This window comes from Anabas testudineus, chromosome 4, assembly GCF_900324465.2.
Source record: "Anabas testudineus chromosome 4, fAnaTes1.2, whole genome shotgun sequence".
In the NCBI taxonomy this organism is placed as follows: Eukaryota; Metazoa; Chordata; class Actinopteri; order Anabantiformes; family Anabantidae; genus Anabas; species Anabas testudineus.
The window spans coordinates 5,082,976-5,100,666 of NC_046613.1; the positions used below are offsets into that span (position 1 = coordinate 5,082,976).

The 17,691-nt window shown below is 39.5% G+C and overlaps 2 protein-coding genes across 3 annotated transcripts in view; one reads left to right on the plus strand and one right to left on the minus strand.

Annotated features, from left to right (window-relative positions):
* rab6ba (RAB6B, member RAS oncogene family a) overlaps nt 1–15,000 on the plus strand; it is a 41,270-nt gene extending 26,270 nt beyond the window's left edge. The window contains exons 3-8 of one of the 2 annotated variants that reach the window (XM_026346136.2): nt 1,714–1,767; nt 2,146–2,272; nt 3,173–3,284; nt 7,431–7,524; nt 9,029–9,095; nt 12,636–15,000. In XM_026346136.2, the coding sequence (XP_026201921.1) occupies nt 1,714–1,767; nt 2,146–2,272; nt 3,173–3,284; nt 7,431–7,524; nt 9,029–9,095; nt 12,636–12,700 (519 nt within the window). In that variant the 3' untranslated portion in view covers nt 12,701–15,000. The remainder of the gene's footprint in view (nt 1–1,713; nt 1,768–2,145; nt 2,273–3,172; nt 3,285–7,430; nt 7,525–9,028; nt 9,096–12,635) is intronic. The other variant, XM_026346137.2, reaches the window with a different exon arrangement.
* A 1,878-nt stretch (nt 15,001–16,878) lies between these two features.
* The window catches only part of im:7152348 (uncharacterized protein LOC559250 homolog), a 1,902-nt gene continuing 1,089 nt past the window's right edge, over nt 16,879–17,691 (minus strand). The window contains exons 3-4 of the mRNA XM_026345977.2: nt 17,407–17,511; nt 16,879–17,316 (exon numbers count right to left, since the gene is read on the minus strand). Coding sequence (XP_026201762.1) covers nt 17,271–17,316; nt 17,407–17,511 — 151 coding nt within the window. The 3' untranslated portion in view covers nt 16,879–17,270. The remainder of the gene's footprint in view (nt 17,317–17,406; nt 17,512–17,691) is intronic.

Below are 17,691 nucleotides of genomic sequence, written 5' to 3' on the forward strand. Positions count from 1 at the left end.
AAAGAAATATTAATAATTTCTGGAGATCTAATCTGTTCATGTATAGCTGTCTGTGTGGGCTTCTATATTTAAAACTGGGACCAGAAAGAGCCTACAGCACCTCTGCCACCACCCAGATAATTCCTAAATCTTTCTTTTTTTGACTTAATTCAAGCTGTTATGTCAATAATTAACTCCAAATGAGCTATTGCAATGTTTTCTTAGAATTATTTTAAGTAATTTATTTTAATTGAAGTTATTTACACAGGCTGTTATAGTTTAACAAGTGTCTGCTTTTAACCTTTTAACACTGATTTGTCTTTTTTTAGTTCACTTCAGTGACCGGACATAAAAATATAAATTTGTTGACAGGATAACTACAGTCTTGTTCCAAATACTTTACCGTTTCAAATCTTTGAGGCCGTTTATGTTCAACTTAGACTGGGTGAAAGAGAAGAGAATAAATGACGTCCTGTCCTCATGCCAGACTCTCTGAGTTAGTCCACTGTGGGAGCTGGCATCGCCAAGGAAACGAGTGCGTGATCAAGCTGCTGATGCCTGGTACTGTCAAAGTGGGCAGTGGGCACCCTGCTGGACTGCCTAATATAGACAAACACAACAGCCACACCTACTTACTTGATCTTTTGTGGGTAGTTTAAAAATATATATCCGTGCATGGTATCAGAATAACTGTTAGTGGGAAGCTGCATCCTCTCGACTGCAGACAGGTGGTTCTGACCGGTCGTCTGTGTTCAGTACACACTCCAGCTGGTCAGTGCCGAAGACTGCAGGCTGGGGTCACACAAGCTGTTAATGAACACCTGGAGCTTGCTGCATAGCTATACGTCAGTCCTTAATGCTCGTGTCCTCTTCCATGTACACTTAGAAACCACGTCTGTTTGCACCACTTGACACGGTCACAAACCACATCCATCTTAGCTAGCTGTCAATGACAGTCTCTCAGACCAAACACATTTCTCCTGTCACAATATGTCTTTAAATGTTACATATATTTATTGTGCCTACTGTCTAATACAATATCAGGAGGCAATAATGTTTTATAAGCACTGTATTATTTTCAAATCAAGCCATTTTATTATTGTGGGATTTTAAGTTCACTTGTCACAGGTCCAAATCCAAACAATTCTGGCATTACAAACTCAGTAAACAAATAAAGCCATATCTGCAGTTGATTATTGATTTCTAGGTTTTGGTCTGAGCCAGAGCACTCGATGATATCACAATAGGCAGCAAAGCAGGAAGCCGCAGGCTTGGCTGTGGAATTTATACATCCCTAGAAGAGAGAACACAGTGCCATCTGCCTCATGACACAAAACGGGAACAATTTGACTGCTATTAGAAGTGGAAAATATATGATTTAGGGAGCCTATTTCAGTATAAACACACACACACACACACACACACAAAAAACTTATTTAAACAGTATAGCGCAGCTGTTCTCATAATTAAAGTGGAATATTTGCACGCTAGTAGGTGACATACTGTAACCTGCTCTAGCTTAAAAAACTGATCCAGTAATCAGCAGTAAGCTTCACAAAAGTTTCCCTTCACAGTGCTGTTGTACTGGATTGTGTTGTATTGTGTATTCAGGGGTGTGTGATGTGATCGGGACTGCAGTTTCATTGTTTAGTTCCTTAGTAAATTGTCTGTTGTTTGCATTTCATGTTACTTACAGTGATTTTGATCCATATGTGTCTTCTTTTCCTAAACTAGGCCACAATTGGAATTGACTTCCTGTCGAAAACCATGTACTTGGAAGATCGAACGGTAAGATTCTCAGTTACAGCTTTTTAACAACAAGAAAAAGATTTTTAATGTTTGTGTTGTGTCAGTGGTGCATGGCATGTTCATCTTTTCAGTAAAGTCTTGTAGGTATTCAGACTTAATATTGCAGAACTGATAAACAGTGTCATCTGTTTGTGATATTATACAGTATTTAGATGAATAGAGTCAAACCTGTCTACAGAAGTTCGTTACTTGGGGAGTCTGTCATACAGCACTGTAACCCTGGAAGTGTCGTCATGAGGAATCCAGTCACTAAATCATGTCTGTGTGTGACTCTGGCCTGTGTATAAGCCTGTGTGTCTGGAGGGAGTCTACTGTTTCCAGACTCTCTGGCTATCTAAATAATCTCAGTCTCTTCAGCTTTCTCTCTCTGAACCCCAGGTGAGGTTGCAGCTGTGGGACACAGCAGGACAAGAGCGCTTCAGGAGCCTCATCCCAAGTTATATACGGGACTCCACTGTTGCTGTGGTGGTCTACGACATTACAAGTCAGTGTGCCTCAAGGTTTTTTTTAGCTGCTGTTCTACTCTGTTTACACATTTAACGGTCAATATAGTGGCCAGAGCTAATTTCTGGTAAAGGCCCTCTGGGCAAAAACAAACTCCACTGTCACTAATTGTGAAACAGTGTGACAGATTTCACAAATATCACCCTAATATTTACCAAATTGGATCCACTGAGCAGTGACGTGAGACGAATCACATTAACCTCCCCTCCATCAAATTCTCTTAAGAATAAGTGACCAATAATTATTAGTATGTTATGTTTGCCCACTCATTAGAAGAAACACTTGGTGTTTTAAAGGGGAGACTTCTGAGCTCTTCTAAAAGTGCAAAGTCCACAACAGTTTCTGTAACATGACTGCCCTCAAGAGATGAATTTGACATTGTAACCTGGTTTTTCAATGTAAGAAAAGGGTTACCGTCCCCCCAAGCCTCGTTTTCTTTTCACCTTCAAAAACACACTGGGTCTATGTCATCAAATATATGACCTGAACATTTGCGTGAATGCAAACAAACCTACACACTCATTGCAAGGTCCAAGGGATTTATTATGAACTTTAACATGCTACAAAGAATGAGAATTTACAGCACAATAGACTTATTATGTAATTTCAGTTCTGTGTGCATTATTCTTGTATTAGCTACTATCTCATGACTGGAATGCTCTAAGATATAGTTCAGAATTTTTACAAAATACTAATACTAATAAAGATTAGTAACATTTAGTGCAAAATGCTCAAGTTGTTCTAAATCAGTGGATTTCACGTTAAACATCTCCAGGCTTGTCAGTGTTTGAAAATCTAGCGTTACGATTTGTGTTTAGAGCAGAAAGAGCAGGAGTGGAAACAGCATCTTTATTTGCCTCTGCTTTGTTTCCCTCAACAGACGTGAATTCATTCCAGCAGACGTCAAAATGGATCGACGATGTGAGAACAGAGAGAGGAAGTGATGTCATCATCATGCTCGTTGGCAATAAAACAGACCTTGCAGATAAAAGGTATATAGTAACGGTACTGCTGAATCTGCCTCCTAATGCCAGTACTTTCAGTAGTTGTCTCACATGCTTGTCTTTTAGTTGACGTTTCCTTTTATGCCTTGACACCATGGCAACCACAATGTGCAGTGTCTGTCAGTCAGTAGGAACATTCAACACGGCACAATACCTCCAGAACAAAACATGATAAAAACATCAGGCTGACTCCACAGGCTGTCCCCACGCAGCAGATGATTTGATTAGATGTTAGAGCATCTTGATGAATAAAATTGTATATCAATGAGACAGAAATTATTATCCTGGGATCAATAGAACTTCTTAATACATAATTGAATATGAGTATTGCCTCAGTAATATATAAAGACAGGTATGAAAATTAATGTTTGCTACGTAATATATTAAATATTCTAATAAAAACACTCATTGAGCGTAGCTGTTTATGTGTAGTGTTATTATGGTGATTGTGACGAGACATGAGGCACCTGAGCTGTCTCTTACGGGAGCAGCTCCTGTCAGGCCACTTGCTTTGAAATGAAAAAATTACTGCTTGCTTGGGGAAATTATTCAGCGATTTAATCCCTGGTGGCACTTGAGCAATCAAGTCTGTGCACAAGGCACTTTGTTTTTCATATGTACAGGTATTTAAGTAAATAGCAGTGGTAAAGAGAAGGTGGGAAACAGCTGATGAGACAGGGTGTTTAACAAAGCTGAGAAAGTAGAAAAAATTGATGTAAAGAGGGAATTGGTAAAACGTTAAAAGAAATGAAGCAGAAATATGCAATAGTGGAAGAATAGCACACAGTAATGGGAGAATTGAACCATATAATGACATGTGTGCATTAGGGATGCATATATACAAAATCTTTGCTTGAAATGAAGTTCAGATGCAACCAATGAAGTGAAAAACACTGCTCTAAAAACTCGAAGGCCTATTGACATCATTGAGAAGCCTTTTGCATGTATTTATGTTCGCCAGCTTATTTAGATATACTGAATTTTCACTGGTTTTGAGTATGGGTGTTTTTTTTTTTATTTTTTATTTTATTTTACTTTCAGGACTAGAGTTTAGGTGAAAGCATAAAGAAGTTGGCATAGAGCAGTATTGACAACGTGCAGTGATTTTCATATACTAATAATATACATGAGAAGAACACAAAGCACTACATTTTAGAGCTTAGAGTAATAGAACAACAAGCACATCCATCTCTCCTCTGTTTGGTTTGTTTCTATCCTGGAGACATTTGTCAGTGCAGCTGACAGTCCAATAGGCAGTAATACTGAGCATGGAGCTTTATAAAAGTAGAAGGATTAATATTGTTCCCTCATGATACTAATGTGGTGAGCATGCATAAATTGCAGACACATATGCAACAGTTAATTTAATACTCAGCGTTACTTGCCTATGCAGTAACTAACATTTACACTATGTTTAACATGTTGAGGATGTACCACAAGCTCCACAAAGGAATTCCCATTGGCATGCTTGTGGAAACTGCTGCTGATGGCAGTTTCCTGGATATATCTCACAGGATCTGGCAATAAAAATTCATGGCTGCTGTAACAGCAGATAGAACACAAAAGCTCTGGTTTCAGACAACAGAGGGGTTGCATGGCCAAGAACCCACATGAGCATGCACTGACAATACAATTCTACAAAGTACTAAGGAGGATTTCTTTAAGAGAGACCATTTTATGTATTTTATATAGCATGTTCTGTCAAAATATGTTTTGCTGTCATTTGAAAGTGCAGGTGTGATGTTAAGTGAAATTATTTTGAAAATGTGTACCTCCAGCTATAGAGAGCTGAAAATCACTGAACCTTTTCCATTTTAATTTATGGGTAATTTATCTTAACGGCAAGACCCATTAGTCGGGTCTTAATGGAGTAAGGAAGTCAAGGCTATTTGCTGCACTAACATCACCTCGCCTCCTCTCCTAATTTGCTCCCTCTTAAAGGTAAATCCGCATCATTGCTGAGTATTGCTGCCATATTTTTTATAGGTCTAATTCAGTGCAGAAAAATTAAAATAGCATTTTAAAATGGCATTTAATATGCAGTACCAGTACAGTAGGTGTGCGGCGCACTTTGACACTAACACTTTGAGATCTGGATGTTCTTTGTGTTTCTTTTGTGCTGGAGTTTCTCATAGTGCTGAGTGCTTAGAGGAGTTGAAACGCACATACTAAGCTCTACTGTATTAGCTAAGTAGCTCTGGGAACTGCGCTGGTTAAGTCGATGCATTAATTGAGTATTTGGTTGTACCATTATCTTCTCCACAGTGCTACTTCAGTCATTTGGTAAGAAGTTTGTTTTAAAGTTAAGTCACTAGAGGTTTTCACATATAAAATTTTGGCTGTCTTAGCTTTGCCATGGTAACATCCTGTTGTTTTCAGCTTCCCTATATAAAGTCATGTGATCAACCTGTCACTATAGACACCAAACAGTCATATGATCTTTTTCAAAAACATACATTTAAACAGTTAGCATAATTACAGGAAAATACTAATTTACTTTGGTATTTGAGCAGTTTTTAATGATTTGTTTTAGTGATGTCTATGAATAATAATGACAATCATATTTTGCACTTTGGAGAAGAGAGCAATGTGTTTTAATACTGATTGATTTAAGATGTGCAGTGGTCTGCACCTCACTCTGTGCTCTCTCAAAAAAATAAATTCATGCATGTTGTATTGTACATACGGTAAAAGATAAAATCAAAGGTAAAAGATAAAATCAACGTGCAAAAATAAAAACTACTCTTTTATAGCTGGTAACAGAGCATTAAGTTATTTATGGCCACCGGGGGCAGTGCAACACGATATAAACACAACATTGACGTATTATTTATTATTTATTCGTTATATATAAATTGTTATGAATGGGTTAACAAACAGTTGCCTTGTTACACATCCAGCAGAACCAGAGAAACAGGAACATTAATGGACGCTATTCATTAAGGCAATATGTGGCTCTGTGGCTGCTTTGTGTTCACCATCTATTTGCTACCTCTGTCTGCTGTGAGGTTTTTTGTTGAAAACAGCTGCCTCCTGATACAGGAAGGCTCCCTGTGAGTGCTAAGAGACTCAGCAAAAACAATGAAAGATGTGAAAATGCTTCATAGAGCTGAGAAGGTCCACATAGCTAAGTGATAATTCTCTTTAGAAGGGCTTTTAAAATCACATAGAAAAGTGAGTGGCTAAACAAAGATGAGCACTTAACTCTGTCATATTTATGTACCTGCTGGAAGTACATTAATGTATTGTTGAAAAGAGTTGCTCTAAAACTACATATTCACTGCTAGAGTACATGAATGTTGGGGAGGATGCCACAGATTCCACATCCATTATGACTTTCTGATGATGAAGAAACCTTGGTGTTTAAGTTGGGACTCACATGCATGCATCCAGAAATAGCCACAGCAGCACTGGTGCAACTCTGTCAGGTGGTGTTATTATGTAAATGCATCTCCAGTGCAGTGTTTTCTGTTCTCTCTGCAGACATTTCTTTTTCTTACTCACAACGCACGCTCTCTTTCTTCTGCACTATGATAAAACAGTGAACAGAGAGGAGGATCAGTGAAATATGACATTTCTGTGTTTGATATTTTGCTCAATAGCATAAGTTGTACAAGTTGTGTAGTCAGGTGTTATGACCTCTTAAAAAGTGAAATTAGAGAAAGAAAAAAAAATGTGTTTCTTAGTACACAGTTAAAATTCACTTTCTACAGGGCGGAACAAAAGTCTTAACAAACCTGGTGATTATAAAAGTTGTAGAGTTAGCAGGCCTGTACTGATCTTTTCATTTGTGTTAATTGGCACCTGACACAGTCTCTGTTTCACAGGGAGAGACAAACAATCACCCCCAGATTCATTAAAATGCAGTGCAAATTAGTTGTTATTAATTTCTCTTAGGACAATGTAATTGATATTTTTCAGTCATTAGCAAATTAAGTATGGTGTATTCTCCTTAGTGCAGAATAACAGGGGCTTCAGCTACAAATAGCAGGTTCATTGTGAGTAGTACTGTGTCTTTGTTGAATGTCAGTTGAGGAAATAATCTGTTTTGTGTCGTCATTCTGTAAACGGTGTGTAATTATCTCTAATGCATTAATCTGCTCTGTTTTCACAATAATTACCTTCTATTCACAGGCAAATCACAATTGAGGAAGGGGAACAGAGGGCTAAAGAGCTGAGTGTCATGTTCATAGAGACCAGTGCCAAGACAGGTTACAATGTCAAACAGGTGGGTGAGGCCAGACCAGGTTACATATGTCAAGTCCAGGCCATTGTATCTTCTATGATACGGTTAGTTGAAATGACCAGAAATTGAATCCTCCTGACACACAGTTGTAGTTGTGTTTACAATTTCCATCTGAAAAACAGATGAGTCGGAGCTTCAGTAAATAGGTACTTCAGTGACTGATCACACAGTGTGAAGGACACTGCACGAAGTTGATCACTATGGACAGCATCTAAGAAGGCTGCTCACAAAATGGCACAAAACTGCTCCTGTTGGATTTTGGCAGCACAGTCACTGGGTGTATAAACTAAAATACATACGTTTGGATCAGATGGCGTCCAACATCTTTGGTGTGGACTGCCAACAGTGAAACATGGGGGTGGAAGTGTACTCATAACCGCACGGCACAAAAGGTGAAGGAGAAATGACATTTATAGATGGCACTGCTGTTACTGACCAGGGATCAGGCATCAGTTTATTATATTTATTTGTATTTATTATTATTTATCATGTATCAGATTTTTTTTGTATATACATGCAAATAAAAGTCAGAGTGCAGTATTTCTTCCAGTGTAATCTCCCACTCCCATCATTGACAGTTAATGTTTAGGAAGGTTTGGGGAGTTTAAGATACAAAGAAAGCATAGCAGAGCTCAACAACAGTGATTTGTCTCTTAACAGATGTTTGTTGTTAAGGCAAGGGAAGCTACAGTATATTGTGTCTGGCAGTGAATGGTGTTGCTGGCAGACACGTCTCCTTTTCCCCTCACAGACAGAGTAGCCTATTCTTCACCTTACTTCACGACTGTGCAAACCAAGAACAAATAGCCAGGATGGAACATGGTGGTGTGAAACCTGCTAAACAAAGGCCACAGTCCTGCCTCTGATGGCTGCAGTGATCACACCCCACTGCTGTGTCATCACTACCCACTGACATGATGTGTCAGCAAATTCAATCTAATAAAAAGGCATCAATTTTCTCCTTATTAACAGACCTAGTGCCTACAACAATTCTTCACCGCCTTTGAGTTTTTTACCTTTTTATTTTATTTTATTTATTTATTTATTTATTTTTATTTACAAAAAAATTGTGACAAAAACCTGCTCTTTAATATCAAACTAATTTAATAATGTAATGCAATAAGGAATGTGTCAAATGTCAAAAACCAAGTGACTGTGTCAAGTTTCCATAGTTGAAATGGGACAGACCGTACAGAAAGCTATTGTCATCAGCATCTAGTGTGACAGACAAAAGTAGGACCTTCAGCTAGTTAACATAAGAGTCTCCTACATGCCTTCTGGTTACTTTGTTCAGATGTGGTTTCACTGAATGAATGATGGCAAACATTGTGTTGACCTTAATATTATTTGAATATCAAATCAGTGCATATTACTTTCCCATTAAATGCACTCATCAACAGTGTACTAAGAGGATGATTATTAGTTGTCATGTTGTATGTTCCTGACCTCATTCTCTTTCTTATTTGTTCTGTTTCCTTGTTTCCAGCTGTTTCGGCGCGTGGCGGCTGCTCTTCCAGGAATGGAAAGCATGCAAGAAACAAGCAAAGAAGGGAGTATCCTTTGACCATTTTACATATCAGAAAAATCCAATTTTCATCTCACGAAAAACCATTTTCAATAATAACATGAGTGGAAACAATGAAATCCTGATACAATGATACACGTCTAAATGAGAAGAGTTCCAGGAGGGAACGCTGTATACTGGCACCTATTTAAATAGGTGTCAGCTACCCATCCAATTAAATGCGTTTTCAGACTCTCCTGCAAACAGCACTGGTGCCTGAGGAGTGCAGGGGGGAGCCGGTCATCCAGAAAGTGGGTTCCTGCAGTTTTGTCTATGGTGGGCAGGTTTGCTCATTTAAACCAGTGACGAGAGTCTCAACCTCCAGCCGTCAGTCACCCAGTGGTGCTGCTGCACACAACTCTCCTAACTGGCACCTCATATCTGCTGCTGTCAACTGAGCATTTCACACCTCCACCTGAGGTAGATTTGTCAGGGGCTGCTGCACTTTTTTACCCTCATAAAACTAAATTCTAACTTCTTATTGTAGTGGGTCTTTTGAATTATAAACCCATCAATACACACAGGTCAGCAGTTATTACATTTATGGATGTGCTCTTTTATTCAAACATAGAAATGCAAATGTTTGTATCTGATGCCAAAGGAGATAAATGCAGCAGCCAACACAGTCATTTTGATCAGTAACTAAAGAGAGGTATGGAGCTGTGTGGGCTCCTCTGGCTCCTGTTTTTTTCTCTTTAACATCTGCTAACATTGCCGATGTGAGTAGCAGTAAGGCAGACTAATTCACACTCAAACTCTTTTAAAGTTAGATGAGATTTTTTTTCTATCTAACAGCGCTGGCACACATGATCTGGAACCAAGCTTTGCCTCTTCTCAGTCTGACTTCTCTACTAATTGCAGTTCTCAGTTTAAAGAGGGATTTAAATGTAATGAAGAAGGATTCAGACCACGTTTTGATTTGAAACCCCACAGAGTAGTACAAGCATTTACACTTAACATTTGTGTCTTCTGAAATAAAAGCTGCTAAGTTTAATGTTGTTTAGTGTATCTAGGTGTAAATACCATTCAAACTGAACATTTGTCTTATATCTCTCTATTGATCTTAAAGTATTCAGTGTACAACGGACACAAGGGAATTGACCTTGCTGCTGCAATACCTGTGGAGGGGACTGCAGCTATACCTAGTCACCATTGCAATATTTAACTTCCTTTTGACGTCATCCTCTTATTTTTCAACGTTACATTGAGCTGTATCTAGGAGTTCTGCTGTCTAATACAATTTCTACTGCCCCAGAATGTTGTCACTCGTAACAAAAACAATATTTATGGATATTTTTTCTCATGTAGATACAGTAGATCAGCAGCATTTAATGTTGCCACTGCTTCTCCCCTGGCAGCGTCAATACACAAACCAGGGTGCCATCTCTATGGTAACTGTGGATGAATTATGAAATTGCCTTTGATTTTACCCATGTGCATATAGCACTGTCATTACTCCTTCAGCATTTATCTGCTGTAACGTCAACATAAATCAGATGCTGACCTCGGCGTGGTGAAGCAGTGCCTACATTTTGTCGGCATGTGCATCGCTGATTATAGGCCATTCATCATTTATGATGAGGCGTCCAGCCTTTTCCTACAGCATGGTCTCAGTAATGAACTCAGTCACCCACCGGCCCTCTGAGCTGCTGAGATCACCCTTTTGCTTTTTTCTTCTTCTTGCAAGTAGCCATATTTTCTGGTTCTAATGCATCGCTTACATTCATCCAATTATCCTTTAACTCTGTCACAGATTTTCATCTCTGTCTTAATGAGGCTTAATGGCTGTGGGAGTGAGCCATGTGAGGTGGAGGTGTGTTGATGGATGGCAGGTAGTGACAGTTCCTCAGCAGCTCTGTGCCCCTGCTGACAATGTCAGCATTGGAGCAGCTCCTCTGTTGTCATTGTATTGTGAGCAGTATTGATCTCACTGAGAGATGGACGAAGATGGGTGTGGTCATGTGGATGGTATGTAGCTCAGGCTGCCTAAATGATGGCATGACAAGCGAGTACTAGTACTGTAAGCAAAACTAAAAGAAAATAAAGGGAACATTTAAAGGAAGTAATTTCGTTTTTTCACAAGATGAGACAAACATTTCTGAACGTCAGTAGGGATTTAGTTTCTGTTCACATTATGTTCTCTGTTCCTTTAACTTGCCAGGTTTAAATTGGGGACAGACGCGTCACGCTGGTGATGCATGGTTGATGTCAGAGGCACACTTTTCTACTCTTTTTCTGTTCCTGCCTACTCACTGTGTATTATCACCACTGCAGGTCTGCAGACACGCAGAGTGAAGAGGGTGCTTGACCCAGATCAAGTGTTGGGGTTGTGCATGTTGATATGAGAGAGTCAGAATGAAAAGATTCAACATTCAAAAAAACTTTGTTATTCCCAGAGGGAAGTTGTTACATGTCCTCTGCTTCCTTTGGCCCCTGTCTGCACTGGACAATATAAGACAGAGACTTACTGCAGCTTCTCATGCTTTGGCATAATTACAAGCGTGTACATTTTCTGGCAAACTTCGGTAAAGGCAAAACACATTAAATGTGTGTTTCTTCGAACGATGCTGTCGACTGCACAGGTACACAAACACACACAGGTGTCAGAGAACTAAAGTATTCAGGGAGAGGCTGCTCATTTGGTTTGGTAATATTGGCTGTGAGGATTAAGCACCCAGTCTGCTGTTGTTCCAGACAACCAGTCCAAATGAAGACACTGTAATACACAGAGTGTTGCATTAAAAGACTGTCTGGATATAGAACTGCTACTATAAAATATGAAAACAGACATAATCCATTCACCTAGTTTTACAGCCCACAACTTTACTCTTCTAATTCATAGTTACTGCATTTGAAAAACCACAGTGTGACTGTGTCCAGATTCATTTGTGTATCATATGTAGTCATCCTACATATACATGCACAATGTTCACCAGAAAAAAGAAGCTGCTGCTGCTGTTTACCAGCAGTAGTGTATGGAGCCCTTTAGTGCAGGACAAGAGTCTTTGCAGAATTGAGTAGGAATTAAAAAAACACACTCACAAAATCATTGTGACTCAGTGCAACAACTCATTAACACACAATTGTGCATTAACTTTAATTGTAGCACAGCAATGCCAACAAGTGTAGCCAACATCCATACTCAGTTTATTATCACACTAACAGAGGAGGAGAGGGTTGCTTGTGGAGCTGAATAACATCCCTTTACTTCCAGCAATTACTCTGTCACCATGTCCAAAAGCTGCTGTAAGGAACATGTATCGGGAAAAGTGTTTTTAAAGCACCTTCTCTGGTTAATCATAGGATGTAGCGTCATCTAGTGGTTGCTCAGAGTTTCTACAAGCCTTGCAATAAATGATTTAGGTCATCTCAACAGCAACATCTATGCAAGGTTGAAAATTATAGGAGAATTGTCACTTTGCCTGCATTTCCTCCTTGAAAGTACTTCTACAAGCTAATTAATATGTTCATGTGATTATTACTGATGAGTACCAAATGTTTCTGCAGTTTCCTTAATGTTCTTCTTCAGTGATCGACATCAAGTTGGACAAACCGCAGGAGCCCCAGACCACTGAAGGCGGCTGTTCCTGTTAATGCTCATCACCCATCCTGAAGAAAAAGAAAACATCATTCACACCACATGCTTGTTATGTTGCTTCCTATTGGTTAACCTGCATTTGACTTTGCACGTTGAGAATCTGGCCTCTTAACCTGACTACTGGTCATCGGTTGGAGCTAGCAATATGTGAATTTGGTTCTGAAGTAGTGTAGCCTACTTTGTTAACGAAACTGCCAAAAAGTCTTACAACTTGCAAAAAAAATAATAATAATAATAATAAAAAAATCACACAAAGATGTGAAAAAAGATCCCCAAGGTGCATATTATGTGGATACATTTTTTTAAGTAGACAAGGAAATTTCCCCAGTTTCTTTTTGTATTTTTGTATGTTCAGGGAAATCACTCTGGAAGGTTTTTTTTTGTTTTTTGTTTTTTTTAAATGATGCAAACAATGAAGCTCTGTATTCCCGAGCTTGAGAGGAGAAGAGGTGTCGTAATCTTATGGATGCCACGGTTGTTATGGGCAAAGACAGAAATCTTGACCGCCTTCTTACCTAACCCTTAACCTAACATAGCTTCTTTTTAAAATAGTTTTTCCATCTTTTACCTCCACTTAACCATTAAACACAAACATTCACAGCCAGTGGCACTCCTGCCCATAACCCTGGAGGGATCCATAACACTGCGTTACAGAACAAAGTGAAACAGTAACATCTTGAGTGTCTAATGCATGCCTAGTTTTTGAACATAGGTACTGTCTACCAGTGTACACAAGTTTGAATATGTAAATGGTAACCTTACACCAGTGACTTCATGCACTCGGATAACGACTAGTCATTTTGTTTCTCAATACTGTCGACCTGGATTTGTATACTTGACTTCAGAAAATCTTTTTGTCGTGTGTGCGTGTAAACATGTGCTTTCTGTATAGGCAACATTAGAATGCAGTCGTGTCATTCTCGCCACGTTACAGCACCATTTAGGTCACAGTGTGTTCGCAGGATGTCATAGACCCTCCCCTCCCTCCCCATTCACAACAAATATGACAGCTGCTGTTGCATTGTGTGATATCTTGGTAGTTGTGATTATGGTAGTCTGCACATAAACGTGAGTGAGCAGTGGGGAACCTAAAGCCCCTGCCTTGTGTCACAGAGGAACGTGTGGGGGTCGATTTTAATGCAGGTTCTGTGACCAAAACAGACCTTTTAACATTGTAAACCTGCTTTACTCCTGAGAAAAAAAAGACTAATTTGCACATGTAGACATTTCAGGTTAACATGAAGTAAGAAAAGCTTCTTTATAAATGTACAGTCACTGAATTTAAAACCTGTCTGATTGTCATAGGAACTGTCACGTAACTTGTGCCCACTGAGATGAGGTTTTCTTTGCTGCTTCTGTTTGAAACTGACTACTGATGTTGGCATTATGCAATGTTCTTTACTTTTTTGTTTGTTTGTTTGTTTCATTTTATTAACCAGAGCCTGGTATCAGAACAGACTGGTGGTGGAATCAGCCAGTGTTGAGAGCACTACTTTTGATTTGACTCGTCTTTGAAGTGAAATCTTTGCTGCACTTTTGAAGAACATGTTCTAGAGTTAGCCTGACGATGTAAGTCTTTAGAAATATGGCTAAAAAAAAATCATCTTTACCTCCTGGAGTACTGTGTCTTAGTGTAGAGGACAACCCTTATGAGTAGTTCACACGAACTAAAAGAGGAGCACTCTTGTGAAAACTAGTGAATGTTTCTAACCCACATAACGAATCAAATAACAACAATAATAATAATAATAATATGCTGAAGAGACGGAGTAGGATCAATCAAATCACAGGAGATCTTGACTGGAACTCACTATTTGGTGGTGTTGGGAATGATAAAGACAGGTTAAAAAAGAAATCTCAATGTATGGATCCTTTGTGTTGCTGCCTATTTATTATTGTGAAACAGGAATGTATTGCTCATTATTGACCACGCAGCCTTGTACGGAGCACTTTTTGACAAATGACTCAGTGGGTGTTTATTTTTAAACCAGGACAAAATGATTGATCAGTAGCTAGAGACGCTCTTTGTATTTATTCCCCTTAAATATGAAAGTAGTCCTCTGTTTTGGGTTTAGTTTTTTTCCTTCCCCCCTGTAAAGGACCATTTTAACATTCCCTAGAAATGGACCAAGTAATGAACAAATGTCTTTGCGTGTTGGGGGTCTGCATTCTGCCATTCCCTGAGGGGGGGTGTGTTCTGTCAAAGCTCTGTGCTGCAGAGCTGGTTCTCCATTCACACTGTACAGAGATCTAGCATGTCTCTCAAAACGATTAATAAAGATGTCTTATTACCAAATCCGGACTGAATTCTGTTTTTATCCATCTCTTTAACACAGGGTTAGGGTTAGACAGTCTCTGTCATTCATGCATCACTGTGTTTTCACCTGTATTTACACTTTTACTCTGAATAGCTACCAGATTGATCAAATAACACACTAAGCATGTCGTTGACAGGCTACACACCGTGTGATCATGTAGGTCACCAATGAAGCAATAGTTGAGTGGGAATCAGGTACTGCCCAAGTGTTTGTACATGTTGTGGCGCGCGTGGTGGTGTCTAGTTGGACTTCATTACAAATATTACCAGCTGTAATGTCTGTCTATCAGATAATGTTGGCCAAGACTGGATTAACCTGCAAAGAGGCTCCAGATCCTAATGCATGCGTGGCCTCAATTCAGAGCACCCCCACATTCATTATCTAACTATGAAGTTAGTCAAGAACTCACACTGTGTAATATAATATAATATCAACTGAAACATTGAAGTATTAGCAAGTTTGATACTGTTGACAAAACAGTGAGTACAAAGCTAATGTAGTGTCAACGGCATAAAACCTGTCAACCTGCAGCGCTAATGCTGAATAAATACTGAATTATTTTATATGATTTTGCAACACTCCTCTCAGTACTTAAGGTATTTAAATTTTGCACTACACATACTCAAAAAGGAATGTACTATTGCTCGGTATAATGGGCAGTAATGTGGAAACTGTCTTGCACCATGTTTTGTGTTGCAGACAATGACAACTCCCATCAAAAGTGTTTGTCTTCCTTCTGCCTTCCAGTTAAATATCCAACAAAGACTCCTCTTGGTGGAGAGGAAGCTGTGCGCTTGTGCTCTTAACTTGTTTTCTGATGTGTCTTCAGTGCTTTTACTTGGGACTAACTCTTAGAGGGTTGTAGTATCACTGCCCCCCTCTCCTGGGAGTTGTTTCCTCTTTCTTTCCACCCTTATCCCAGTGATCAAAACAACCAGGGCCGCTCTGGGTGCCAGTACATACATTGCGAAACTGAAACCGTTTTCACAACCCTGTTGTTGTTTGTTTTGTGCCGGGTCGTTCCCTTCCTGCTGTGGTCCAGACTGCAGCTGTGACAGCCAAACACTGCTGATGCCAGATCATTTAGAACTTGGACACAGCTCCCTGTTTGGCATTTTAGCAGGTCACTGTATAGTAACACTGAATGGTGGGAACATGAAAAGTGTATTTTCCTGTCGAGACAGCTTGTTGCAGCTAGTTAGCAGCCAAACCAGTGTGACCACTAACGGATTTCTTCCTCTGTCCTGTTATTAAGCAGGCAAACCACAACGGCCTTATCTAGAAGTTGAGTCATGGCAGCTGAAGACTGAAGAAGCTTTTTGGATGAATAGTGAAACGTTTCAACCTAACTAGAAGGAAATCCAGTTGCCGTGGCTCAACTTCCAGATAAGTTCACCCTGACTACTGAGAATCTTCTCCTACAACAACGACCTCTGTGATACTGAACTGAGATTTAACGCTTCACAGAGTGGTACTGATGCTGCAGATTTTTGAACTGATACAAAAGAACAAAGGCTAGATCCACGAAAGTGATGCTTATTATATGTCCCAACAAGGAATATTTGCCAGATGCTCAAAGAATGGAGTTTATAATCCACTTTCATGGTTGAATGAGTCTTTTGTGACATGTTTTTATTGTGTCTGAGCCCCAAAAAATAGTATTCACATTATGCTCCTCAGTAATCTGAGTAATATTTCACTGATTTAAATACTTAAAGATTCCTCAATGATGTACAGAGTGAAGGAGAAAATGATCATATCTTTGCTCATTCAGTTCATTCTTTAAAACGACGGTCTCCTCCCAAAGTTTGATTAGTGTGAATGAGTAAATATAAAGACAGGCAAAGAAGGAGAAATACTTTCAAAAATAATTTTTATTAAATATTTTGCCAGCTAGCTGCCATAAATAAAGCAAAAAATAAGTTCTATTCAGTGTTCAGCAGTGAAAATGTAAAAGGGAACGTCCTCTGGAGGCCATCTGTTATGATGGGATCTTAGGGTGTTAGCCCCACTGGGACAGCTGAACCAAATCCCACAGCACCAGCTGGGAGAATTAAGCCTACAGTAAATAATAGGGTGTGGGGGTGTTGGGGGGGGTCACCTTTGGCTGAGGACAAAACAAAGTCTAACGGACTCGACTTTCCACTTCCCCTGACAAAGCTGAGTCAGGTCTTCTCCTGGCGTCTCCCATCCAGAATGAACATTGAGAGCGGCGTAACGTGTCCCGTCATTGTCAGTGCGTCTGTTTTTAAAGAGTCTCTTCAGTGGAAAGTCTGCGCCAGGATTTCATTTCCCTTCAAAAGAACACACACACATATAAATGAGCACACATCCGAACACAGTTGCTCCGTATTACAGCCTTTCATCACACGCACTACACTTACACGTTGCTGCCAGGCACAATCCTCTCTTGGTTCTGCTTCACTAAACTGAACCTTCGGAAGAATCCGGGCAGCCTGAGTTTTGTTCTCGAGGGTCTCGACGAAGCTCTGAAAAGGAAACGTTCTTGTGTAAGCGTCTCACTCCAGCAATACAATGTGAAACGCTTGAGTCGAGGTGCTAATGAGAAGCTTGCTGGACCACTGATTGATGATTAACACGGAGCTGTGAATGGTCTCAGTTGTCATTCTTCAAATTCAACACTGGTTCTAAGAAACACTGCTGTCAGC